Source organism: Anas platyrhynchos, chromosome 7, assembly GCF_047663525.1.
Source record: "Anas platyrhynchos isolate ZD024472 breed Pekin duck chromosome 7, IASCAAS_PekinDuck_T2T, whole genome shotgun sequence".
Taxonomy (NCBI): domain Eukaryota; kingdom Metazoa; phylum Chordata; class Aves; order Anseriformes; family Anatidae; genus Anas; species Anas platyrhynchos.
The window spans coordinates 39,680,669-39,706,940 of NC_092593.1; the positions used below are offsets into that span (position 1 = coordinate 39,680,669).

General features: G+C 39.8%; 3 protein-coding genes across 11 annotated transcripts; 1 reads left to right on the plus strand and 2 right to left on the minus strand.

Moving 5' to 3' along the window:
* Positions 1 to 52: 52 nt before the first annotated feature.
* On the minus strand, positions 53 to 13,959 carry CLK1 (CDC like kinase 1). Of its 3 annotated transcripts, XM_027461904.3 has the most exons (14): positions 13,841 to 13,959; positions 11,512 to 11,634; positions 7,156 to 7,313; positions 6,727 to 6,961; positions 5,567 to 5,657; positions 5,062 to 5,128; positions 3,400 to 3,516; positions 2,395 to 2,561; positions 2,225 to 2,319; positions 2,010 to 2,139; positions 1,596 to 1,678; positions 981 to 1,060; positions 367 to 457; positions 53 to 273 (listed from the first exon to the last, which is right to left on the minus strand). In XM_027461904.3, the coding sequence occupies exons 3-14, from the start codon at positions 7,311 to 7,313 to the stop codon at positions 58 to 60; spliced, it is 1,530 nt and encodes a 509-aa protein (XP_027317705.1). In that variant the 5' UTR covers positions 11,512 to 11,634; positions 13,841 to 13,959; the 3' UTR covers positions 53 to 57. The 3 variants fall into 3 exon arrangements, with proteins under 3 accessions (XP_027317705.1, XP_027317706.1, XP_027317704.1); XM_027461905.3 differs by lacking the exons at positions 11,512 to 11,634; positions 13,841 to 13,959 and adding an exon at positions 8,552 to 8,774 and having other exon boundaries at positions 6,730 to 6,961; XM_027461903.3 differs by lacking the exons at positions 11,512 to 11,634; positions 13,841 to 13,959 and adding an exon at positions 8,552 to 8,749.
* On the minus strand, positions 11,791 to 19,572 carry PPIL3 (peptidylprolyl isomerase like 3). 6 transcript variants are annotated; one of them, XM_005014537.6, is made up of 7 exons: positions 19,480 to 19,572; positions 18,621 to 18,668; positions 17,344 to 17,418; positions 15,731 to 15,824; positions 14,413 to 14,480; positions 13,841 to 13,959; positions 11,791 to 12,208 (listed from the first exon to the last, which is right to left on the minus strand). In XM_005014537.6, the coding sequence occupies exons 2-7, from the start codon at positions 18,621 to 18,623 to the stop codon at positions 12,082 to 12,084; spliced, it is 486 nt and encodes a 161-aa protein (XP_005014594.1). In that variant the 5' UTR covers positions 18,624 to 18,668; positions 19,480 to 19,572; the 3' UTR covers positions 11,791 to 12,081. The 6 variants fall into 6 exon arrangements, with proteins under 6 accessions (XP_005014594.1, XP_021124572.1, XP_027317710.1 ...); XM_021268897.4 differs by lacking the exon at positions 19,480 to 19,572 and adding an exon at positions 19,253 to 19,348; XM_027461909.3 differs by lacking the exon at positions 19,480 to 19,572 and adding an exon at positions 19,013 to 19,060.
* Positions 19,448 to 26,212, plus strand: NIF3L1 (NGG1 interacting factor 3 like 1). Of its 2 annotated transcripts, none has more exons than XM_027461907.3 (7): positions 19,448 to 19,587; positions 19,724 to 20,155; positions 20,887 to 21,052; positions 21,486 to 21,612; positions 21,999 to 22,137; positions 23,823 to 23,906; positions 24,762 to 26,212. In XM_027461907.3, the coding sequence occupies exons 2-7, from the start codon at positions 19,732 to 19,734 to the stop codon at positions 24,944 to 24,946; spliced, it is 1,125 nt and encodes a 374-aa protein (XP_027317708.3). In that variant the 5' UTR covers positions 19,448 to 19,587; positions 19,724 to 19,731; the 3' UTR covers positions 24,947 to 26,212. The 2 variants fall into 2 exon arrangements, with proteins under 2 accessions (XP_027317708.3, XP_038038070.2); XM_038182142.2 differs by having other exon boundaries at positions 19,539 to 19,681; positions 19,863 to 20,155.
* Positions 26,213 to 26,272: the final 60 nt, after the last annotated feature.

Sequence of the window (26,272 nt, forward strand, 5' to 3'; positions counted from 1 at the left end):
AAAGAGAGGCATTAATACAAATAGGGCATTTACAAAATAACTGTACACAGTAAATATTTAAAATCTTTTATGTTTCTTTGGCGGACTGATACCATCTGTATCAGCATGCTCAGCTACAGGAGACAGCGCAATTTTTTCTTGTTTCAAGGGGAAGAAAAAAGGATGCTTTAGTGCTTCTTCAAGAGTAATGCGTTTGGCTGGGTCATACTCCAACATTTTTTGTATGAGGTCAAAGAGGTTCTCATGGTCAGAATCCTGGCATGTCATGAATTCCTTCATGAATAGAAGACAAAAAACTTTTTTTAAAAAAAAATCTCGTATTTACAGCTCCCCTCTCCTGAAGTATTTTCCCTTCTGTCATTTTACCTTCAGTGGCTTACAACGTCTAGAGACGTATCTACCAGCAGAACTGTGTTCGTCCCAATCCAGCTGGTCACGATGGAAATATTTGCGTTTCCTTGAACAAACAAACCATGATTTGTTACTCAAAAATTCTGTTTTGCCCCCTCCCAAATATGTTTATCAGCACGTTACTCACAATGGAAAATACCTACATGAGAATGTTCCACGTTTAAACACAAGTTCATCAGTTTGCCCTTCTCTTGTCTTTTTCCTTTCCTTTTTTCCCTTGTCTTTTCCCCTTTTTCTTTTCTCTCATTTCTTTTCCCCATTCTTTCCTATTCCTTTTTCTTACCCTTTACCTTTTATGTCTTGTCCCTTGTCTTGTCATGTCTTTTCCCTCATCTGACTTGTCTTTGTGTTTTGTCTTTCCCCTTTTCTCTCGTCTCCCTTGTCTTCTCCCTTTTCTTTTCCCTGGTCTTATCATTTCTTTCTTTTCACTTTCTTGTTTCCTTTTTCATCTCTTTTTTCTTTCTTGTCCCTTCAGTTGTCTGTGTTTTGTCATTTCCCTTACGATTTGCTGTTAAACCAAACTTCTATTTTAATTTAAAAATGAAGTTGTGAAGGTAAAATGTACTTACCTGGTTTTCTGTATCATATGACTAGGCAAAGGCCCCAGTATTCGCTCCATCATTGCTAGGTGCTCTTTGCTGTCATGGGTCTGGAAGAAAACAAACAACAACATGTTCACCTTCATTGTTAGAGGAAGTTACCATGAAGCACAAACCAACCATCCTTCAACTTTGTACTATATACCATGCAAGCAATAATCAATTGCAGATTAACTAATAAAGAGAGCCTGTAGTTATCTGCTACCTGAATTGACTTACAATGTACTTTTTTTTTTTGGTGTTATTCTCATCTTTTACCCTGCTTTTCCTTTTTTTTGGTTCATAAATTTCACCTTCCAGCACTGCTGTCAGAACAAGTGCTTTGCATGCTTGAGTAATACCAGATGCCTCTGAGAAGAAACCTTGTTAGTTGCAGTAGAGTGGGATCTCCTTTCATCAAGCTGTCTACACTGCTTACTATATGTAACCTGTAGCCTCTTCCAAGAAAGCTCCTCTTCTCCTCAACTTGGCAGCGCAGACCAGTACAGCACAGTATCTTGCACCCCTCCTCCCCCCCATTCCACTCAATTGTCTAAAGGTTATTTACCAAGTTGTGCTGCATCTCTTTGAGGTTCAGCTACCTACCGGAAATACAGTGAATCCCAGGTAGTATTCTATGAGGATACATCCAATGCTCCAAACATCACATGGCTGTGCCCATCCCAGTGCTGTCAAAAAATTCAGAAGCTCATTTTTATACTGTACTACAAACAGCTCAACAGCTTGAGCAAGCTGTATTTCTGGAGCACAATTCCAGTTAAAAGGTAGTGCTTTTCAATAGCATACTAAAATCCTGAAGATAAAATCTTACCAACATGACAGACTGCACAAAACTCATTTCCACTATGAAAATAGGCAGTACTCTGCCTAACCAGGCACATTTAAAAACAAGACATTTTTTTAAAAATCAGTTTTCCTGTATGTGGTTAGTGCTTAAAATTATCAGCACTGGATTAAAAAGCAGACAGTTCCTCTTGCACTAAAAAGACTTCTACTGACCTAGAATAACTTCAGGAGCTCTGTAATGTCTTGTAGACACCAAAGTACTGTGATGCTCATCATCGTACGTTGCACTCCCGAAGTCCACAACTTTGATGTCTGGATTTTTCAGTGTACGCTCATCACGTTTCTGAAATTAAACAGACAATGGGATTCAAGTGACAAAATAAGCCCAGAAGGCTGAGGGTGGGATAGGGAAGATGACAGCAACTTACCAGTTTGGGGTTATACTCTTCTGTATAATCAGACTTCACAAATAAAATATTTTCTGGTTTGAGATCTGTGTGTGTCAGTTTGTTCAAATGCAAAACTGCAAGATAAATATCATTGTTAGCAAATTCTGTTAAGAAAGTTTAATGAGTAATAAAAAAAGAAATACACTTACAGTTCACAGATTTGCATATCTGATATGCCATCTGTCTAATGTGGTCCAGTCTAAATGGCAAAAAACCATTTTCCTTAATGAAGTCATAGGTACTGAGTCCCAGTAGCTCAAAAACAATGCAGACATGTCCATGGTGCTCAAACCATTCCAACATCTGGACACAGCGACTGCAGAAAGCAGGAAACCATATGAATTTCAACACTTAAGTTATATAATGCTGACATCGTAACACATCATATAACATCGTCCACTATGGCCTTTTAGAGGCTTAACATTCCCTTGTGTGTACGCTAACCTACTTCAAGTAGCAGAGCTTCAAAACAATCAAAAACCCTAACAAATGTTGGTTCCAGGTGAGATGCTCCAGTCAACTCAGACTACAAAAAATCAGAATACAAAACCTTTCCTGAACTGAGAAATTAGGAACAGGAGGACAATGCCAACAACAAAAAACTTGCTGGAAGCACTGAGACCCCTTCCGGTGACACTTAAAAAGCAGCCCTGGGAGAACTGATTAAGTTCTAACCCACACAAGAAGAACATTATAAGGGAGGTAGTACTTCAACTTGTGATAAATCTGCTCACGCATTAGTACAACTGCTCTCGCTACAGCAGACTCCTAAGTCAGTCTCACAGGTCTGAAGAAGATCATGTGAAAATTTAATCCAATCCAGAACTAACAGCTAGTGCCTGTCAAGGCTTGGCAGCCCTGTGCTGCATGAAAGCTCACACCACCAGAGGGGCTGGTGTACAGCTGTACACACACATGCAAGAATTAGAGCATCCTTTAAAAGGAACAGCAAGGGCCCTCAAGCTTTCTGAGACACAAAGGAAGAAACCTGGTATGATTTAGGAAAAAAAATACTCAAAGCTATCATGTAGTAATTTTGAGTTTGCAGTACTGAAGTTAGGGTTTTTGTCGTGTTTTGATTTTTTTTCTAAAACACACACGCTATAGAGTATTTTTAAAGCCAAGGTAACGTACAGTCTTTTTTGTACACTTACTATGTATTGCTGGGATCTGATGCATTTAAATGTTCCAGTACTTGTATTTCTGAACGTGCTGCTTCGGAGTACCGATCAACATTTTTCACTATTTTCACAGCTACATGTCTACCTCCCCTGAAATACACACGTTTTAGCAGTCATTAGAACGATGAGTAGTTTCAACTAAGAGTATTCAGTAATTACCATCATATATATTGTTTAATAACAATATTAATCGCTGAACCTTATCAAGATGATTTTAAGTACATACTGACTTTCAATTAAAAAAAATCATATACACAAAAGCACAACTGAAACTTCGTCTCTCATCAACTATTCACTTTTTAGACTTACTTGATACTTCGTACATTGGTGGTATTCTTAAAGATTAAATTACTGATTTACAATATATCATGTGTTTACGTATGCTGGGCTGCTATTGCAGGAACTTCTACCTCTTGCAGCCCAACACAACTGTCAAAACTGACAGATTTTCTTCAGTTAAGAAACAAAAATTGAACTATCAAATGCCTTCTACACTAACTAGAAGACAACCAACCTAGTTTCATACTATTTTACAGAGAAAAACTGCCATCAAACAAAAACGTATTATTGATTTATAATATACTCTTTGGACCCAAACAGCACTGCATCACTGCAGATGATATTTGAACATATGCCACAGAGTATCACAGGCTTCCTCCCTACTCAACAGAAGTAGGGAGGTGCAGGGCCTGAGACTCACCTTCACCCAACTAGGTCTAGGCCACCTGCCAGTCAGCCCCTTACCCTCTGCCAGGGACAAGTTCTCAGGCTGAACATGCACCCAATGGCACCTCCACCAGTCCTGCCTTACCGTTAAGTCAAGGTGCTCTTTCTGCCACTATGTGCTAACATACATTTGGAACAGCAACAGGAACGCTACCTGGCCACTGAAAAGGAAACTGTAATTGCAACTTTTCTGCAGGAAATGATACAGCAAGAAGGCCTAACTGCAGAATGGGTTAAACTGGCTGGAAGCAAAAATGCCAGGGACCAAGTGACTTAGTATGAGTGAGGTTTCCCTTGCTGATAAGAAACAGTCGCAACATTGCATTGTAGCAATTGCGAAATGCCAATTACTCAAGGCTCCCCTTGGTGAACAGAACTGGCACTGAGAGATGACCCAAATGCCAGGCTAAGACTCCCCATGCCTAAGCTCAAAGGACTGGGGCTGGTGCAAGTATATATGAAGACTCATGACACATCGTCACAGACAGGTGTCTGTGGAACTGCTTACCACAGCGGTCCTCTGTCCAATGCACTGTTCACTTTTATCTTTTCATATTTAAGCACAAACGTGTGCTTACTTTGCCTCAAGGTACACAATATATTTTTTCAAACACCGTACCATATACGTTTCAAGGAACATGCAAGAAACCTTCCCCAATGGGAAAGCTGAGCTAATAACTAGAACAGTTTGATCTCTAATTCCAACCACGAAGTGTTCAGAATTCCCCTGTTGATGCCACTTGAAAATAAAAAAACACCTACTGTTATGTCAAAATGTAACAAAATACAGAGCAATACATGAGAAAGTAAAGGTAAACTCAACAGAATCAATTGGAAAGCACCTCATGATATTCATGCTGTGATAGTATCAGCAAGAAAAATTACAGGTATTTATTAAAAAAGACTTACGCTTTGTGATCAATGCATTCCACTACTTTTCCAAAAGCACCTTCACCCAAAGTAGCAACAATCTCATCTAAAAAGAAACGGACTGTCAATCACAGAAGCTGTGAAGTTACTCAGTCATTAAAAAAACAAGCAAACAAAAATAAAACAAACAAAACCAAAAATAAATACTATCACTGAAGATTATTCTAGACTGTGCTTCTTTAAAAATGTAAACATCTAGTTTGAGAGATGTTACTGGACATCTCTCATCAAGGCACATTTACAGGTATCTCATTCTAGAACATTCATTAACTTCGTTTACTATTTTGGGGGGAAAAAGGGGAAAAAGAAACAAGAAATGCATTTAAGTTCTACCGAAAAAGAGTAACAATCCCCCTCCACCCCCACCCCCCCGAACAAAACAAAAAAAGACAGAAAGAAAAGACTTCCAAAGCCCCCTCACATCTTACGCTAAAAGAAATTACTCTATCTGAAAAGTTAATAAGTTTTGAAAAATATTCTATACATCTTGCACTTAGTACGTCTCCACTCTGACAGATCAGGTGACCCTCCTCATCATCCTCTACACTCCTGGATCTTTTCCTTCGATGACTCTTCTGGAACGGCACCAAGATCGTCCAGCCAATCAATAAACCCGAGTCAATTCAGGTCAGAATACGAAATTCATTCAGCAGGGAGATATTCAGGCATTCAGATACACGCCAGGCCACAAACGGTTGGCAGGAGCAATTTCAAATTCAGTCCCCAGAAATTCACAGGGCATATAGTTTATGTTACAGGAGAAAAACATGGCAAGGAACAGATTTTCAGATAAGATACTCAAAGTGGCAAGGCAACAAAAAATTACAACACAATTTTTTTTCTTTTAAAAGACTGGTTCACTGAAGTTTGCTTTAGGATTTCAGTGCCCTCACTTCTTATAGCAAAAAGATTTAATTGTTATCTTATATAAATTACCCCTGTGGGCTAACTAGAATACCCGTCTTAAATAAGTTGAAGTCGCTGGTCTAAATATTTAATAATAGTTTTCAGTTTGTTCTTTTTAATCACAAAAATAACATATATATTTACTTTCGTCTGCCTCAGCTGAAGATATTAACTACAAATCCTATCTTCAACTTTTTTAACAGTTAAATATATGACGAAGTTCAGAAAAACTACCCTGCTACAGGACAGTTTCGTAGTTATCCGATTCTACAGACTTTTACCAAGACCTAAAACATCTTAATCAATACCAAAAAAAGTGCAAAAATCTGACATCCTTGCTTGATTTCAGTGATACTTATTCAAAAGCAAGTTTGAAAGTTTGTATTTGGATTTTTGGGTAGGGATGAAATAAATAGTTGACATAATTTTAAGTTTTAAAGGCATGAAAGCAATGCCTGTATTTTAAGTACTCCAATTGATCGTTTTTACTCATTAATCGGCTCAAATATATCTAACGAACAAATAGCAAGACTATGTTCTGTGGTATCACAAGCATACCTACAAACTGTATGTTCTCACTAAAGAGAAAAAAAATAGTAAAAAAAACCTATTAATATAAACAAAAGAACTAATCTGTAAATATTATCAACACACTTCCCCAAGCCCCCTCAATTACTACTGCCCAGATGAGAGATTATTTTCCTAAAATACAAAATCCTAAATTAAAATTGGTCATACCACCTGTGAATGATGATGATGATGACAGGCACTGTGATGTGTCTTGTATTTCCTTTTGTAACTACTCCTCCCACTATATCCCGATGATTTGCTACTATGGTTGTGATAACCACTTTCATGGTCTCTGTGATGATGTCCATTATCATATCCTGGGTTGTACTCGTTTCTGTATTCTTCAACATAGCGTCGTTCATGATGGTCTCTCTCATTTATGGATCTGGATTCTGAACAGTTACTACAAACAAAAGATTAAGTAAACCTAATTAAATAACTTCCAGTATCTCTGACAGCTTTTTGTTGTAGGGTGTAAGACACCTATCTTGAAAGATCTCCAACTCAAAAAATTAGTATGTTATCAGATGACCAGATCAGGATAGTAAAATCTTAAAGCACGTCCCTATTTGTATCAGAAATCATAACATTATTTACCTATCAGTAAGTTTAGAAAGATCATGCTTGAAGTGCTTGTTCTCCTGTGTACCACTAAATGATCTCCTCTTCCTCTTATGACCACTGTCACATCTTCTGCGATCCCAACTTTCTTTTTCATCCCAGTCAGGATAATTAGTTCGCCTGGAATGCCGCATCTGTAACAGAAAAAGTATTTTGCTCTTTGAAACAGCTTCCATAGACAAGCCATTAGTATCAAACTGAAAGTATAATGACAATTTTTCCTCAACTACCCAACTTTGATTTTTTCCCTCCTTTCTCCACACCATTTTTAAATTCAATTCATTTCAAAATAACTATTTTGGTAAGTGAATAAAACCCAATAAAATAAGCTACCTCTTAAAAGCGAAAGCACTGTGGTCCAGGTACTAAACACACACTGAGAATGTTACTTCTGCAAAGCTGCTCAAGCACCCTTGTTTATAATAAATGGTGTGTGCACTGGGAAAACATAAATCGTATGTGTACTTAAAAACGCATACAAAGCACTGGAACAGGCTGCCCAGAGAGGTTGTGGAGTCCCCTTTGGAGATACTCAGAACCTGCCTAGATGCCACCATGCACAATGTGCTCTAGGTGATCCTGCTTGGCAGGGGAGTTGGACTATAAGATCTTGAGAGATCCCTTCCAATCTGGGCCATTCTGTGTGAAATACTGCCCACTGTGCTTTATACAGATTTCAGAAAATCTGTCATGAACTTCTATCACGCTTTTCTGTAGATTCCCGGAGTATTTCCAGTGCTAACTCGAAGTGGCGGTAAAACTCATGGATCTACTAAGTATTTAATTACTGGCTTTCTAAAAAAAGGTAAAGTCTCTTAGTACTTTTCCTTTATTATCCGATCGTAAATGGGTCACGTCTCGCCAGGCTCAGCTCGGGCAAACGCGGCAGGGTACCGCAGCAGGACGCTGACCCCTGCCGGCGCCCCCGGCCAGCTCGGCGCCCCCAGGAGACAAGAGGCGCCTGTCACAGGGCACTCGGCGGCTGCCATCGCCCCCGGGGTCCCTGCCCCAGGACGAGGCCGTGGGCTCCGCTCGGCCCCGCGAGGTGCCCCCTAAGAGCGACGGCCGCGGCCATTTTGTCGGGGCACGGCACTAGGCGCAGGCAGACAACATGGCGGCCGCGGGGAGGCGGCGGCCCAGCGCCCACCCGAATCAGCGGCGCCGAGCCGAACCGAGCGGCCGCGGGCTGCCTCTCCCCCCGGCAGGAGGCCACCACATCCCCGCACCGCGGCAGCGTCCACCGGGCCATCCCCAACCCCTAGGCAGCTGCGGTGGCGTCGCGCCCTGTCCCATCCCATCTCGCAGCCCGCCCCCGTCCTTCAGCTCCCCCCTCCCCTGCACGGCAGCGCTGCGCCCTGCCCGCCCAACCCACCTCAGCAGCTCGGGGTGCAGCCGTGCTCGGGGTACCCGCTGTGCTGCTCGGGGTACCCGCTGCGCTGCTCGGGGTACCCGCCGCCCTTCTCCAAGCCGCCACGAACCGCCACCAGGGGACCGCCGCCGCGTCGCAGCTCGCCACAAAATGGCGTTGCCAAGGAACGTTCTGGAGCGCGGCCCCGTCACACGGCGGGGCGGGGCGGGCCGGGCCCAGCGGCAGCGCCCCCTCAGTAGCCCCGCGCCACCTGCGCTGCTAAGGGCCCGCTGGCGGCAGCTTCACGGTAGCCTCCGGGACACCGGGTGGAAAATTCTGGCTCTGAAAGTAGCCCCAGTGTAAAAACCTTCTCCTAGACTCCTGCCAAGGGCTCTTCAGCATCGCGTAACGCGATGATGAAAGAAATAAAGCTAACCCCCATTTAAGAGTGACCACCAGAACGCTGCTTTTTGTGACTCTTCATGGACACGTCATCATTTTTGCTCCTTGGCAATAAAAGCCTGATTTGCTGTTGTGTTTTTGTTGTTTTTTTTTTTTTTTTTGCCTCTCTGCATGCCCAGACAAATTGTTCATGCACATACTCAGCTTTAAAGCAGCACACGTTTAAAGTACCTCTGTTGACTAACAAAATAGAGTTGTCTCTAAATGATTGGCATTAAAAATATTTCTAAATAGTTGGCCACCACTTTTTTTTTTGATGTGTCATGGAATCGTTTACTAGCTTTTAGTCATGTTTTCAAGGCTGGGTGGAACATAAATACCCATTGTAAAACAAAATAAATACAACTCTTCAAATAAACATACAGATGTTTATTTTTGCCCACAGGACAAAAAGAAAAAAAAGACTCCCCCAAAACGAATCCTTGCTTTCCTGCTCACTGCGGGCACAGGGAAGCAGTTGTACCAGACAGCCCACCTCCCCCTGGGTTCTGCTCACCTTGTTCTCATGGCACAAGCTCCGCCACCCATCAGCCACCAACTTAGCAAAGCTACCCAGCACCACACCTGAAATTCAGTTCTCCAAAAGCCCAGCTGTCCAACATCTTGTCTGCCATCTCATTTATGTGGGAAAAGAGCACCTAAGGATAAAGGAGTCCTGAAATGCTGCAACAGTCTATATATATCTGTTCTCTAAACACAGATATTCCTTTATTCTGGAAAGCACTAAACATTCTGAAACACTTCAAAGCCTTTATAGATGGCCCTCCTCGCTTTTATTTTATTTTTTTAATTTTCACCAACTAATCCTATAGCTGTATGCAAGAACTAAACTGCACATTTGCTGTACCCATCAACCAGCCCAAAAAAATTACACTTCCACTCTTGTGTCTCTCTCAGAAGTGGATGGGACCAACCCCACCGTTATTTTTCCTGTTGTATTCCAAGTTCCCATGGAAGAGGTTCAGAACCATGAACAGGAAAACAAGTGTAATATGACTCAAAACAGGATGCAAATCTGTCCCATGAGATCACTCCCTTTTCAATATGCAAGTTTAGATAAAAAAGGAAGTATCTAAATGTATGTATCATGCAGAAAGCAAATTGCTTGCTGTTCCTGTATTTCATACATTCTATAAATCAGTCTTTTTGTAGAGGTAAAAAGCAGACCTGAAATTCTACTGAGTTCAGTGCTAGATGTCAGCATTTTAAATTAGAGGAACTAATTCCTCTAATATAACTAATAGTTCCTCTGCACTGTAGGCAAATTCTCAGTATGCATTTCTTTCTGCATAATAGTAGTGGCAGTGTGTCAGCCCAACATGCAGTTGCCTGCTTCTGTCTACTTGCTGCTGTTATGTGCTGGTAACATGAAAAAGACAGGAAGAGCACAGAGCTGAAATAATGAAATCCTTTACCTGACTGACTGATGTAGTAGGGTATAATGTAGGAAGTCCGGAGCAAGGGCTAGGAGCTTTAAGCAACACCACATACCAAAGAGACACATAATCTCTTAAGACTTCTGCTAACAACATTTTGGCACTTTCAAATGCTTTTCTTCTTTTTTTTTTTTTCCCCTTAAACACACACCTGAACTCCAGAACAATACTAAGAGATGCAACAGAATGGATATATTCCTCATTCATTCATCCATACAGAAATTTTGTCCCAAAGAGAGGGTACTGATCTACTCTGGTAGACACTAAGCCTTTGCTTGTTAACTCCTCAGAAGCCTGTACATGCATACCTTTGCCTTTCTCTTGCAAATAATTTCACCTCTTTATTTTAAAAGGCAAAGAGATGGATGCAGGCATTGTGGGTGTCTCATACACAGTTGGAATTGGAAATGTATGCTCTCACCTCTCTGTATGATAGCCAGAAAATGGACCTCTGTGGAAACAAAATGATTTTTCCTGCTTCAATAAAACAAACTGATGCCAAAATGCATTTTTTAAATCTACAACAAGGAGGTTTTCAGGGAAGAACAGAACACTGCTTTGCCTAGTATGCCCAAGGTGGAGAACTGCTTTTCTGCATTCAAATTGCACTTTTCCCTGCTTAAGTCAGTTTATTTTATGCTTACTATACTAAGTGAACTGAGCATTGGATCAGTAATATACATATTTGTACGTATGTATTTTATTTTTCCTTCTGTGCACTCAATATTCAGACATTTCTGTACCTTCTCGCAGACTTTCTTATTTGAGTCCAGCAACATTTGGTCTCAAACAGGACCAAAGAACATCTCTCTCTTATTTGTTCTTCAGTATCATCTTAGCCATAATATCGTTTATTATTTTGGGTATATCAGTGTATTCTTGGTTAGAAGTCTGACCATAACTTTTCAGTCAATACTTTTTGTTGTGTTTATCCTCTACTGTTTGTGCAATGAAGTGATGAAAAACAAGTTAATAGTAAATCCAAGGTTACCTTGTTTCAAACAACAGCTATATAAAGACACAAACACTCACTCTTTCATTCCAAGAGTATTGTGCCAGAGGCTAAAGCATTTGTTTATGATCTACCTTCCACAGAGGCTGAAGAGGTTACCATCCCAACATGCCAGTGCAAGAGCAAGAACTCCTCTAAACATTGTCTTTAATCCACTAGCAGAGAAAAGTTTCCTCTATTTGTAACACTGCTTTCACCTAGAGGAAAAAAATACATATCTTAGTGAATTTTCTAAAAAACTGTAAGGAACATTAGAATTTACATGGGAAAGTTTCAGAAAACTGACACTATGAAATTGTAGCAAAGCCCGTTGTTTCAACACAGTTATCACAGTGAAAGACGAGGCAGAAAACAAAGGTTTGCAAAAATATATGTATTTTTGAAAGTCTTTTCTTGTTTTACAAGTTCAAGAAGCAAAGTTTAGAAGTCAAAATCAAGGAATATACTCTGGAAAAACTGTCTTCTGAAGCACGAGACTCCCCTGTGACAACTCCCAGACAATGTCACAGCACCTGAAAACCCTGCATTCAATGACCAAAGGTATGATCAAGGTTAAGTCCCCTTTTTAATGACACTCTAACCACCATAATCACCCAGCAGTTGACCTGACCAATCTCTAAAGAACGTGTCAAGACTGTTTGTGGCTACACAGCAAAAGGGTTGGCATGAATTGTAATATCTTTAATGCGAACATCATTAAGAGGTCGGTAGGTTTTCTCATTCACAGGCAGCTTTTCCAGCTCATCCAGGGACTCCAAGCCATCAATAACTCTGGAAGAAAAGCAGAACTGCTAGGAATCTCCTTCTAATAATGACTGAACTTTCACAATGGAGGTATCTCAAAACACTTCACAGTTAGCCAAGTATCATAGTACAAGGACTCTGCAAGCAAATTATACAAATAAGGCAGCCAAAACTTTATATATGGCATATAACCTATTTTGAAAGGAAATGTTAATCATCCATAACAGGTTCTGGTAAAAGAATGAATAATTTCCACAGACCTGACAACAACATATTTTCTACCAACCACACCTCTGTAAAGACCCTGGCTGCACTTCCTTGCAGGCAGGACTGACCAGTCAACTGACTGACAAGACACTAGCCAGACCAGACCTCACTGTGAATTACTGAAATCCCATGGCTAGAAAGTCAACTTCCAAATGTGCAATTACAATTACTAAGCTTCCAGCACAAAGACAAGATTGGAAAGAACCAATAACTGTGCAAGTCTAATGGCACAACTGCATTTAAACTTTCAGATGCCCAATCGGGCTGATGAAGTGGTGAGAGGGATTATTCTAATAAACCTCTTACCTTTTGGTTAAGTCTTGGCAATTTATTTCCCAGTAACAGACTTTGCAGAAAACACACACCATTTACAGTTCAGTTCACTGTCACATTCATCAGCTCTTTGAATCTTGTATGCTGAATTGTGGGCTGGAGCATGGACTACATATTCTGTACTCCTGATTCTGCAACTGGGTCAGGAGTATCTTAAACTGCCACAGAAAATCTGGCAAAGTTAACCTGTCAGAGCCTCTACTCTTTTCTAAGGAAGATGTCCAAAAAAAACCTTTCAATCACTACTAAACAAACACAGAAACAAAAGGAACACCTATGCTTATACCTGCCTATACCTTCCACCTGCCTATAAACAAAGCAGGTGGAAGGCAATAATATTTTTCACTTTTCACCAGTTTCTTTTGAATATTTAAGTCTTTGAAAAAAACAGATTTTTCTCAACAAGATTCACTTGCATGCTACAGACTTCTTAACAACAAACAAAAGAAAAGATATTACCATGATTTTGAGAAAGAAAAAGCAGCATTTGAAAGACTCAACAATTAAACATTTGCTTTAGGGATGGTATGTTATCAGTTTTAAAATAATGATAAATCTTAAATAACCTAATCTAGTTTTACGAACTGCCGGTTCCACAAGTTTTATCTGCTCAACAGAATTTCCGTCTAAACAAAAGTATGACAGTGTCAGTACTGCATCCATCCACATACCGAGTTCCAGATCAGACTCTTGCTTGTCAATAAACCCTACAACTGTGTATCCAGTTATTTTTGAGTTCACTACAAATTAGGATGCACCCATTTGGGCACAGTATGAAATGGCAAGCAGGAACAACTAGCTTAAAAATCAATAAATAACAAAAAAAAAAATCAACCCAGCTCCATTCTTGAGGTAATTGCATTCCTTACTACTAAAAATGGAGCAGCATTTTAGGGTAACTAATTCTGATGACAGTGCAAGAGCATACATTTACATATACACATCGAATATTTTAAAGAGCTTTAGAACCCAAAGTTTCTAAATTTGTACTGTACGTGCCCTGAAACATTCAGATCCATCACACTCTATGGCTAGGAGGCAAATGGTTGGATCACTCACTTCCCAAAGACAGTGTACTTCATATCTAAGTGTGGTTGCTTGCCGTAAGTGATGAAGAACTGCGATCCATTGGTATTTGGGCCATTGTTTGCCATTGAAACCACCCCACGGACACTGTGCTGAAAGAAAAAAAAAATCAACATGAATGAACACCCGTGAAAGCAGGACATCAACCTGTACCAAGTGCTCAGTGACTTATTGCTCTCCTCAATGTCATTATTAAAACCCATTCTTGTTAATACCACATTCTATCACAACCCACATTATAACAACTAGCTCGTCAAATTTGCTTTTACATTGAGAAATGATTCCTTTGCCCTCAGTGCATGAAAAATATTTTGTTAAAAATTGCTGCTTCTGTTCTCAGCAATGATAACCCTCAAATCTAACTTGCTAAGTATTACAATGCCTGCTTCTATTTTAATAATAAGCTTTCTATCCCTTCCCTCTGGGATTATACTTTATTTCACAATCACAAAACAGGTAATTTAATCTAGCACAACACTGATCACCCTCCAACCTGTAAAGAATTTATCTGAAAACATAACTGCATATTGAGAGCACAGAAATACCTTTAGGTATTCACTGAATTCATCTTCAAACTTCTTTCCCCAGATGCTGTTACCTCCTTTCCCAGTCCCTGACAAAGAAGAACCACAATATATTAATGATTTTCAGACTGGGAAATGCAGGAATAACGTACCGTTATAAAATTTTACAACAAAGATCCCAGACAGACTCTATTTTGTTTGAGCCAGGCATAATGATCTCATGGCTTGATACTGAGGAGCGCTAGAACTCTATGTAAAAATAATGACATATCCTCAAATTAAATTCAGTATGACTGCAAACAGACACACAGTTGAATCAGACAGTCTCCCAAACAGTTAACAACATCTGGGACATTTTCCCAAATGCTTTAGAAGAAGTGTAGCCTTCCAGCCAAAAAAAAACCAGAGAAACCACGACAGTTAACTGCTACTAGTCATACATGTATTTAGTGGAAAGAGCTGAAAAAAATCAAAGTTTACAGAATGCATTACTACTGCATTACATTATTTAGAACCAGATGGATGCTTTTCTGTAACCTCACCACAGGAAACTTTTCAGTAAGCTTACATCATTAAAACCTCTATTAACAATACGATAATATTTTATTTTTTTTAACATTTTGTTTCTATAATTATTGATATTTATAATTTCTTTATATTTCTTGATCCTTTGTTTTACTTCTATATAACTTTACTATTGAGATGGGGAAGATGCTAAAAACCTATCTGAATTAGTATTTAGCTACATATATGGTAAAATATCCTAATTATTGGGGATGTGGATGAGAACCTAAAAATATCCTAATTATAGGGATGTAGATGAGAAGCAGATGTTAAAAGAAGATATCATGCAAGCCCAACAGATGATGGAAAAATGAACATCTCATTAGGAAAGAATGAACAACTTGTTGGTAGGAAACAAGGCAAAGATAAACAAAAAACTTCTAAATACTGTCCAACAGCAGGTCAAAGTCCAGAAAGGTAAAAAGTGTAACCTCCTCTTCCTTGTTGCCTTCATCCTGAAAGAGCCCAGCCCACGACCACCAGGCTACATTGTGCAGGCGCAACCGGAAGGAGCTAAGGGTGGGGACTATGGAAATGAGTACTTGGAAGAGGCCCACCTTTTCGGGGAAATTAATGAATATGTATTAGAGCTTATGTAATATGTTAACAGTATTTGTGTATAAAGTTGTGAGAGACGACCATGCAGGTGCGCACTTTTTGAGGGAAGCTATTCCTAGTGTGTCCGGTGCACCGCAATAAAGTATACCTACTTTACAACCCTATGTGGAGTCTTTTCCGCGCGTCACTATAAAGAGACATTGACAGAAGAATTTACCTAATGGATCCCCTGTCTGAACCATGAAGCCCTTTATATTCCGATGAAATACGCAGCCATTGTAGTAATTACTAGCACACAGAGCCAGGAAATTCTAAGGAAATGAAACAAATCATATTAAAATATTCAGAAATAATGTTCTCTGTTACTGAAGTATTACTCAAATGCATTGGCAAGACTAAAAACTTTTGCCTCTGCTTTGCACTGTGACCATGTAATGGCATTTGTCCACTGTCCCAGACTACTGTTGACTGTTAAAAAAATATAAATAACACTCAGGCATCTTCCTTCCCTCTGAAGAGCTTGCCATTGTTACAAACAGTACCAAATGCAATAAAAATTATCTGCAGGCTATACGGAAGTAAAAAAGGCAACGGTGAAACTGTTCGCAGATAGCATGATCCAGGAGACAGATCTGATGAGGGATTCATAAATATTTTCTTTCATTTGGTGAAGGAACATGCATTTCTTTGAAAGGATCTCTACACCTTACATAGTTTATGAAACACAATTTGAATACCTTTATCCTTACTGATAAGTACTGGCAATTAGTTTGCATGGAAAATGCCTTTAGAGAAAGACAATTTCACTTCAGTTCAAAGATGGACTGTTGGGAATGAAAGAAGCAAGTTTTGCACCTGAGATCAGGAAGACTCTGAGATATCAAATTTCAAAGCCTCAAACTAACATAGTACTTAACTTGGCTTAAAGAAACATTAGAACTACAGAATTACAACATGAAGGAAAAAAATGAATTTACAAGTTACTCTGACATACTGACTGCTAAAACTACATGTATCTAAGGATTAAAAAGTCCTGTGTGGCATCTATTGCCAAAAGAGAAACAGCTGTAAAAACACAAGAAAAGTATTTTACAGTATCTATTTTCAATAGACTGCAGTTTGTGTTTAGAGCTCCTATTTCCTTTGTCTCCCATAGAAGAAGGTTATGATGGGTTGAATAATCATTAGGTGAATCCCACAGAGTATTGCCACAGAACAGTCATCCTCAAATTATGCTGAAGTTGCTCCTTTGACACTGTCACAGACACAAAGGATTTTAAATAAAGCTTTACAGCACAAGGCCATCTGCCTTGAGGAACAAGCATGAGGACTGAAACACGTTCATAAATATCATTTTCATTCAACATTTTTATTTTGCAAATGTGTTGTAATTTTGTAATCAATAGCTTCAATCCTCTTCTTTTTTTTTCCCCCCAACAAAAGTAACTGATTTCAATTTAAGCCAGTGATTCTTACTTTTAAGAAAAGTCAAATCTGACTGAGTGCAGGCAAACCAAGGCAAATATGGGAATCCCAGGCCATAACCCATGTTTCACCTAAAGGGCAAAGGACATTTTGGGATACATCAAAACTTGGAGACAAGCAACCCTTAGCCAAACCTATCTGGTGAGAAAGAGGCAGCAAAGCTTTAGGCACTATTACACAACACCCAAGTATACGCTGCACAAGTTCCACACCAGCTTAAAAATGCTAATATTCCATTATGTTAAAAGATAAATTGGGACAGTCATTTCACCTCCTCTGTGGTCTTCACCATTTCTAATGCTTTGCTTCAACACTAGACAGTCTCATTCCTGTTATTTGACTTACTTCACAAGTCTTCGGTGTTCGCTCACAAAACAATTCAATTTTAATATCTCCTACATCAGTATGCAGCGTGACAGCCTGAGCAAGAGTCACAAAAATAATTAAATCAGAAATGAAATGCTAACAGCTAATAGACTCAGTTTCATTTTCCAGTCCTATCGAGAGCATAAGCAAATTCCCACTGCATATAACCATTGTTCCAATATTTGGCAATAGGCAAGGCTACTATCACAAACCTTTTGCCATCACCAGAGAATGCCAGTTTCATTTAATTTCAGGACAAATCAAGCTTGCCATGGAAATGCAGAGCCTCGGATTCATGCTGTTGCAATCCAGAAACACGTTATTCATCTCTGAACTGGACCTACACAGTCACTTCACTGCCAATTTGAAGAATCGAGGTAACACGTACTTGGGAGGCCACACTGTGGTACACATACCTCACTAGTTTACGAGCAGAGGAACAAGGGATGGGCACTACCTGATTACAGCCTTTTGAGCAATAGGATAGTTCTAAATGGCACCATACATAGTCTGCCCTCACAAACAAATAACTGTACAAAATCACACACTTTTCTTAATAATTTATATGTAGGCTTCATAAAATTTAAAGTGACAGTTACCCAGCTACCAAGGCAAATGTATCTCTCTATAGGCCCAATATATATCATAGTGCTTCCACAAAAAGTGCTAAGCTACGTGAAAACAATTACTGTAGTGGTATGCTAGGAATAACTGTACAGAAAAACTAATAAAAATCAGCATCATGATGATACTGGCCTACTGTTCCAGAATTATAAAAGCAAAGTAGAGAAAATAGTTGTCTGCAATACCTTTGGAGACATTACAAAGGTGCATATATATTGTTTAAGACAAATAGTCCTACCTCTAGTTTCTGATTTGTTAAGCTTTCAAAAGCTTGCAAGTATAGAATGTTACATGTACTCAAGCAGGACTATGAGCTTGCAACTTTACAATGCCTCTGTGGTAAAAGAAACAAACTGGATTATGAAGCATTAGCCAAACTAGGATTAATATTTACTAACTTAGAGAAGAAGTCTAATTATATTTTAGACTGATAAATTTGTAAATTAACCCATTTCCCTTTTCACTGTATCTTGTAGAAGTCTTAGATGGAAAACTGCACTTTTCATTAGAGATTCTCCACAGCATCAGAGTACAAATACATAATCCTTTGAGATGCAGAGCTGCTATTCACTTTCCAAGAAGCAAACATTTCAGAAAACATGAATACACATACACTGTGCTATTGTTCTTACCATGTCTGCTCATCAAAAAGCTGAGGTAATTTTGTATATAGCAATTGCCTGCAAAGAAAACATGAAATTTGTTTTGTTCATTTTCCCCCCAGCATTTCCCAGTTCTTTCCGATTATGAAACATTTGTGTGGTTATGAGCTTTTTCACCATAGTTTAGAAGTAATATTCAAGTGACTCTGTGGATAAATGTCTTACTTGCATTATGCAACTGCCCAGCACATAAAGAACCAGAAACTACAAAATAGCTTAGAGAAAGTGTGTGGGGGGGAGGCCAAAAAAAAAAAAAAAAAAAAAAAAGCATTTCTTCAGAAGAGTTTATCCTAAATACTTACACCTTTTTTAAAGATTACAGTTTTATAAATAACAGCAATTCACAGAGAAAAAACACATAACAGTGTCTACATATAAGTATGATCTCAAAGCCACCACCTGAGAGTCGTCAGTGCCTCCAGAAGACAGGCACCTGCATCCAAGTGCAGGATACAAGTTTTTTTTAAAGTTAATATCGACTTCCACATAAACCATTCCGAATTACAATAATAAAGGATTAACTGTGTGAAAATCAGACTTTTACACACCAACTTCTACCTTCATACCTCCCCCCACACGCAAATAAGAGGCCAGTTCCCTGCCTTGGCAGGCCGTCTCAGGTAACCATGGCGCCCGCAGCGAGCCCAGGCCAGCGGCTGCGGAGCAGTGGGACCGAGACCCCCACAGGGCCCGATGAAGTACCCCAGGGCCCTGCCCTGGGCTCCCGCCTGACCCACACGGCCGCGCTCCGATCCCGCGGACTTAGGGTGCTTCCACAGATCTCCCACCGCCCCTCGCCTCAGACTCCCGGGCCCCTCCCGCCCCGCACCTCACACCGTCGCAGCGCAGAGGCTGATGCCCGCCCCGGCTGCGCGGCGGAAGGGGCAGGGCCCAGCGCAGACTCGGCCCCCTCGGCCTCAAGCTGCTGTGGCGTGAGGTGAGTGGCGGAGCTGCGCGGGACGAGGCTGCCTGCGCCTCCGTGAGGCAGCGGGACGGCGCCCCGAGCCCGAAGGCTCTGCCCCCGCGGCCCGGTAGGTGCCCGCGCTCGCCCCCGCTATCTCCCCTCTCTGCAGGTACCCGCATGTTGCAGCTGGTGAGCCGACCTCTGTCTTGCATCCGTGCTGCGGGCCGCTCGCCTTCGCGCTCCCTTATGAATCTCGGGGAACTCGTTTCTGCTCTGAACAACTTTGCTTCCCTCTCCCTGGCTGAAAGCTGGGACAATGTGGGGTTGCTGGTGGAACCAAGCCCGCCGCACATTGTGAAGACCCTGTTCCTCACTAACGACCTCACCGAGGAGGTAATGGAGGAGGCAGTGCAGAAGAAAGCAGACCTTATTCTTTCTTACCACCCCCCTATCTTCACACCGCTCAAGCGAGTAACGTGGAAGACCTGGAAGGAACGGCTGGTGGTCCGAGCTCTGGAGCACAGAATTGGGATTTACTCCCCACACACGGCATATGATGCCATACCTCATGGCATCAATAACTGGCTAACAAAGGGACTTGGTGAGATTCTGTTAAGAACAAAATATTGGTCAAATTACTCATCAGTATTCATCATGTTCATCAAATTGTTCTATGTAGGGATCTTCTCATTCTCCTTTCCTCTGGTTCTTGCAAATATGATTTGAGTACTTTTAAAAATTGTTATTATAGTACTTCAAAGTACCCATACCATCTCTTAGGGAGATTCATCTTGGTGAGGAATACGAGATACAAACACTGGATGAAATTTCCAGATGCATGATTTTGCTATTGGATATAGCCAGAACTGGTGCAGCATATTTATTGTCTATCTTGGTTGAAGAGTGTAGACAGCTGACTTTCAATCATTGCCTTTAATTTCTAAAGTACAAGATATCATTGTTTCTACAGGCCTTAAAAGTATCAGAAATTTTTAGATTTTATTTTATGTTGTGGCTAATGCATGAAAATAACTGTGTCTTATCCAGCCTGCTTTACAAACCAGAAACTATTTTTTTTGTTTTGTAAAATTCTTAGGATAAAATTTGAACAGCATTAAGAATGAAAAATAATATATATCCATCAACTTCTTTGCACTTAAAATAGACTGTGCTTAATGGAGACAACAGGAAAAGAGTCCTCATTTCTGGTCAGGGAAAATGGATTCACGTGCAAAATTTTCTCAAAGTTGCATCTCTTTTGGATATATGCTAACTCATTATCTGCTACATCATCCAACTCTCTAAAGCTGCAGTTCGGCGCTGTTTTCTCAGGTGCCTGTAATTCCGTCCCACTGCACCCATCAACCTCTCCAAGCTATCCAACTGAAGGCACTCACCGAATAGAATTCTGTGCAGACACCGCTGAACATCTAGAGACAGTGCTCTCCAAAACCAAAGACATCCAGGAGATCTTCTGTCTCACTACTTTCCCTGTCAGGTATCTGCTTCATTCTCTAATGTTGTGTTTTTTCTGTTGCTTGAACTGTATTTTACTGTTGTAACCACTTCATTCCTCTGTGTATTGCTGCTATTTTTTCAGCAACAGATTGAGAAACTTACAGGATAATCATCCCCTTCTGATCAATCCATGTTATACTACGTGATAACTAATTGCATGTAGCATCACACGAATTAGAAGTGGTAAAGAAGAGTGTTTACAAGAAGTTTAATGAGGACAGCTGAGTTAAATTCCTGTATCTGTTTACTCCAAGAAAGCAGAGTACACTAGACTATTACCATGTCTGGTGTCTTATTTTTTTCCTTTCTCTCTGATAGAATATCCTCTGTGATAGAACAGCTTTATTTTCTACTAATATGATGCTGAAATTTTATCTAGTCTCTTAGTAAACACCAAGCATATCTTTCTTCAGGGTTGAAGATGAGGAGCAAACACGAGTCAGTCTGAACTGCTCTCAGAAAGCGCTGCTAGAAGTGGTGGCATTATTGTCCCAGAACAGCCTTCTTGATCACAAGACTGAGATTCTCATACTACAAAAGGTAAGAAAATCACATATTACTTCCAGTGAATGTACTATTTGTGTGAGCTGACTGTCCTAAAAACTTAAGTCCAGCATTCACTGGCATTACAGGTTTCCTATGCTACCTGTCAGTGCTCTGAAATACTAGCCTCTGGGGATTTGAAGCCATGGACACTTTCACAAACAATGAAAATAGCTGCGTGGTCTGAACTAATTCTAAAATCAGTTCCGAGACCTAGTCTAGTTATTACGTTACATTTAAGAACATCACATACATGTTTGTTCATAAAGTACAGAGGTATTCATCCTTAACACCCAATATACTCATTTTTGTATATTAGGGAAAACAGTGTAAACTTTTGGAGTCAGCTTTCTCGCAGTAATTTGAATTTCTTTTCCCCTCAGCCTCTTCTTCCACATACTGGAATGGGACGTCTATGCACACTGAGTAAACCAGCCTCCTTGTCAGACATTATCGAGCGTATCAAAAGTCACCTAAAATTACCCCACGTCCGCCTAGCGCTGGGAACAGGCAAGACACTAGGTAAACAAACCTGCCAGTAAGACTGCCCTTTTGAACTAGTATTCCAGGTACTGTGAGTGTATGTGAGGGAGTGTAAAATATTCCTGCCTTGGATAGGTTTATTTTCAAGTAGTATGAAGCACTAATTAAAGGCAAGAGTCAGTGTTTTAGATTTTCTGTGATACAATCATGGAACAAGAGCATCATCTTTATTTCTGACTGGCGATTCTGTATTATGCTGGTTGTCAGTGTGAAGGAGGGATACCACAAGCTGAGTACGAGACATATTTTTTCATAATTTCTATAATGACTAAGATTTCTCTCTCCAAGATATCAGATGCAAGTGTGTAGTACCTCACTGTATGATCCCTTTTGTGACTGAATGTTAAATTTAAAAGCACCTTAAAATAGTAAGTGCTTTCTGGTATCCTTCTGAACATATAACCATCCATGCTTCAATGAAGAAGTGGTGACAGAGAAGGCAAACTATCACAGAATCACAGAATTTCTAGGTTGGAAGAGACCTCAAGATCATCGAGTCCAACCTCTGACCTAACGCTAACAGTCCCACTAAACCATATCCCTAAGCTCTACATCCTAGTATGCTAGCTCAAAGGGTGGTCACTACTAAATGGAACATGTATCCTCTTATCCCAGTTACCTATCCAAGAAGCATAGCTAATAGAATTTGTGAGAGCAAATTTGTTGAAAACTCTTTGCATTGTATGAGACAGAAGTCTTGTTACAAGCTTCTTATACTACCAATTGCACTAAAACCAAAACAAGTCTATTTTGAAACCTGTCATTGTGGTGTGGGATTGTAGTGTTTGATTCCAGTCACATCAACAATAATTGCATGGCAACATACTGTAAAACCTTAATAGAATTTGAAAATTCTTTGCCCACCCCACCTCTTGTACTGAACATGCTAGATATGCACAATTAAATTCCTTGTCACTACCACATATCTGTGATTCCATTTTAGATGTGAATAGGAATGTGAATAGGAGTTTATACATCTGAGAACTTTTTTTTTTTTTTTATCTGATTACATCACTTGACTAATCTTAGTGATATTGTTTAGTGGAGGACTTGTTAGTGTTAGGTCAGACTAGGTGATCTTGAAGGTCTCTTCTAACCTAGATGATTCTGTGATTCTGCGATATGTAATAGCTTGGAATCAGCAGTCATAGCAAACAGGCAAATTTTTGATGATGTGGAGGAGCTCTCAGTTTGCAATGAGATTGGCCTTCTGAAAGCTAAGAATTAGGAACCAGTTATAACTCAGAGAGAAGATGCTGCCTTAGTGGCATCATTAGTTTGGAAAACAAACACAGTGGAACTTTAGAGTCCTGGAAAAAGTAGCAGAGAATTAGAGAGTTCAGAAACCCAACCAACGACACTTCACTAGAAAGAGCTAAGCTGCAGTAGCCAGCAACAAATCTTTATGCTGGAGTTTTCCGCTCTCACAGTCCCTTGTAGAAAAATTTCTATGCATCTTCTTGGTACATAGAGGATTTTACTTACTATCAGAGATGCTGTGGGCCTATGACTCTTTCAAACTGACAAACACATCTCTTCCTCCAACAAATTTACATTGGCCCTAAAATCAAGGTAGTAGTTATTGTGAAACAGTTAATAGCAATACTGATGCAAAGGCTGAACAGAGAGAAAGAAGTTTAATTGTGGCACCTTGTATCCTGCAGATTCGCCAGTGAAGAAAGCTGCTCTCTGTGCTGGTTCTGGGAGCAGTGTCCTGAAGGGAACGGAAGCTGACCTCTACCTCACAGGTAAGAGATTATGTTGTTTCATTATCTTTATAAAAATAGGCACTACAAAAAAAGAAGAAAGAGTTGACTGTTGAAAGGTTTGGCCAGAAAAAAATTGCCTGTTACAACTGAGAAATGATCAGTTACCGGAATGACAGAGTAACACTGAAGTAGAGGTAACATAGATCAGATGGCTGTATGGCACACTGATGGTCATTTCAAGTAACCGTTAACCACGCATGATTTCAAAATCAGTGTTTGATAGAAAAGTCTATCGCAACCTTCAGTGTTTTTTTCTTTTGGCAAGATACTACGTATTTCCTCAGTTCCCTACAGAATTCCCTGAAGGAAGATAGAATAGACTACAGAATCTTCCACTTAATGACCATAATAGCATATCTGACCAAAGAGATACTTAGTCCATTATCTTTTTTCTGATAGCGTGACAGGTAGTTCCTACAGCTTGCTCCACAATGCAAGGGCTGCCTTGACAAGCCTTCCTCAGTTGCTATCCTCCATCAATAGCAACACTGTTGAGTGGATGTATGACATCTAGACAGTCCACTTCCAAACCACTCTGCACACTTATTTCCTGCCCTAAGTGGCAAAATCTTCTACTATTATTCAAAATTAGCATGGAATTTCTGTGGTTTTGCTCAATTGTACACTGGGGACACCAGCTGAAAGTCCTTCAAGGGATGCTAGAGTAGGAGTGTCATGTTTTTACACTGTGCAGATGGCGTTGCATCTATCCTTATGGGCTACTTCCCCTGTTGCATCTTCCCAGTTTCTAATTAAGATTCTGCATACATTGCAAAGAAACGGCTTCCTAAACAGTGTGCAATCTACCATGGCATTTCTTTCTCAAAATGGCAGGAGAGATGTCCCACCATGATATTCTGGATGCAGTTGCCAACGGAATAAGTGTTATTCTGTGTGAACACAGTAACACTGAGAGAGGCTTTTTGTCAGAGCTGGGTGACATGCTAACTGTTCAGCTACAGAACAAAATCAACGTAATTGTGTCTGAGAAGGACAGAGATCCCCTCCAGGTGGCATAAAAGGAAAAGAACAAAAAAAAGGGTGAGAGAACACAATCAAGAGTTTCATACTATCTTGCACAGACCTATCCAAATGTAAGCTCAATGAAGATGCTCTGAATTGATTCAGTATAGGATTGTATTTTACGTTCCCCCAAAGTCTGAGATATATATTGTTATGTCAGATACCTAATAAATGCTTGTTTCTAGCTACTCAAATATGATTTACTCAATTAGTGGGTTGCACTTGAATGAAGTTACTGTTACTACATACTCTTATTAAATATATTTGATAACCACACCACTCAAGGGTTGGTTTGGGTAGAATATGAAAATTTGACTTTTCAAGCTTACAGAGCAGTTTAATCCTACTGTGGTTATGTCAGTACAAGTCACTGGCATTTTAGCTAGTAAAGCTCTTGATAATAGTTAATAAAAGGGTATGGATCACTAGTTTGCATTAACAGTTTTAAGACAGCTCATATGCAGATACAGAGCAGAATTCAGGTATTTGGTACTTGCATTAATGGTAGATTTTGCAATTGAATGCTGCTTTAAAGGTCTTTAACAGAGGAACCCTCAATTAAAAAAACTTTAGAAGTTTTTTAATAAGCTATTAACTCCCTTATTAATGTTGTAATTAATTTAATGTACCTGTTACTTTTTTTATAAAAACAGCTTCTATACATATGGCTCTTAATTACAGGATTACTAAAAGTGAACAAGTAGTATTTCCACCATCAGTAACCTCTGGGGAATTTGTATTTTTTAAAATGAAAAATCTACCATTTGAATATCTTACCAACTCTGGATTATGTGCATACTAGCAGAATATTTAAACTGAAAATACTGCCATCCCAAGTTTGTAAAGATCTCTTTACAAACTACATCTTTTTAAGTTGAAAAAATAAAATTGGCTTATTTGGCAATGTTTTTACTGTGCTGTACACAGCAACTCTATGCATTGGAGTCCTGTACAACCATAGGGCTTTGAAAGACCACACAAAGACTAAAATCATGGAAGAAATCTGGGAAATATTTCCCTGTAACTTAGACATCTCCCTCTTTCAGCTAAGAAGGTAACTGAGGACTATGCTCTTCCTTAGTAGAGCACTACTAGAAGTGCCCAAGAGAAATGTCAAGAAGCTGCTCTGTTATTCAGATTTTCCCAGTGGTCCTAGACAGTGGCGCCAGAACACTGATGTGATGTTGTGATCAGAGGCTTTCTGCCACATTATGTATTTTAATACAATGTAACAGCACCATTAAAGCATTTTAAGCCCCCTCTGTTAGATCTTATTTTGTGTTCTTGCTCAATGAAACAACTTCAAAACATGAAATAGCCAG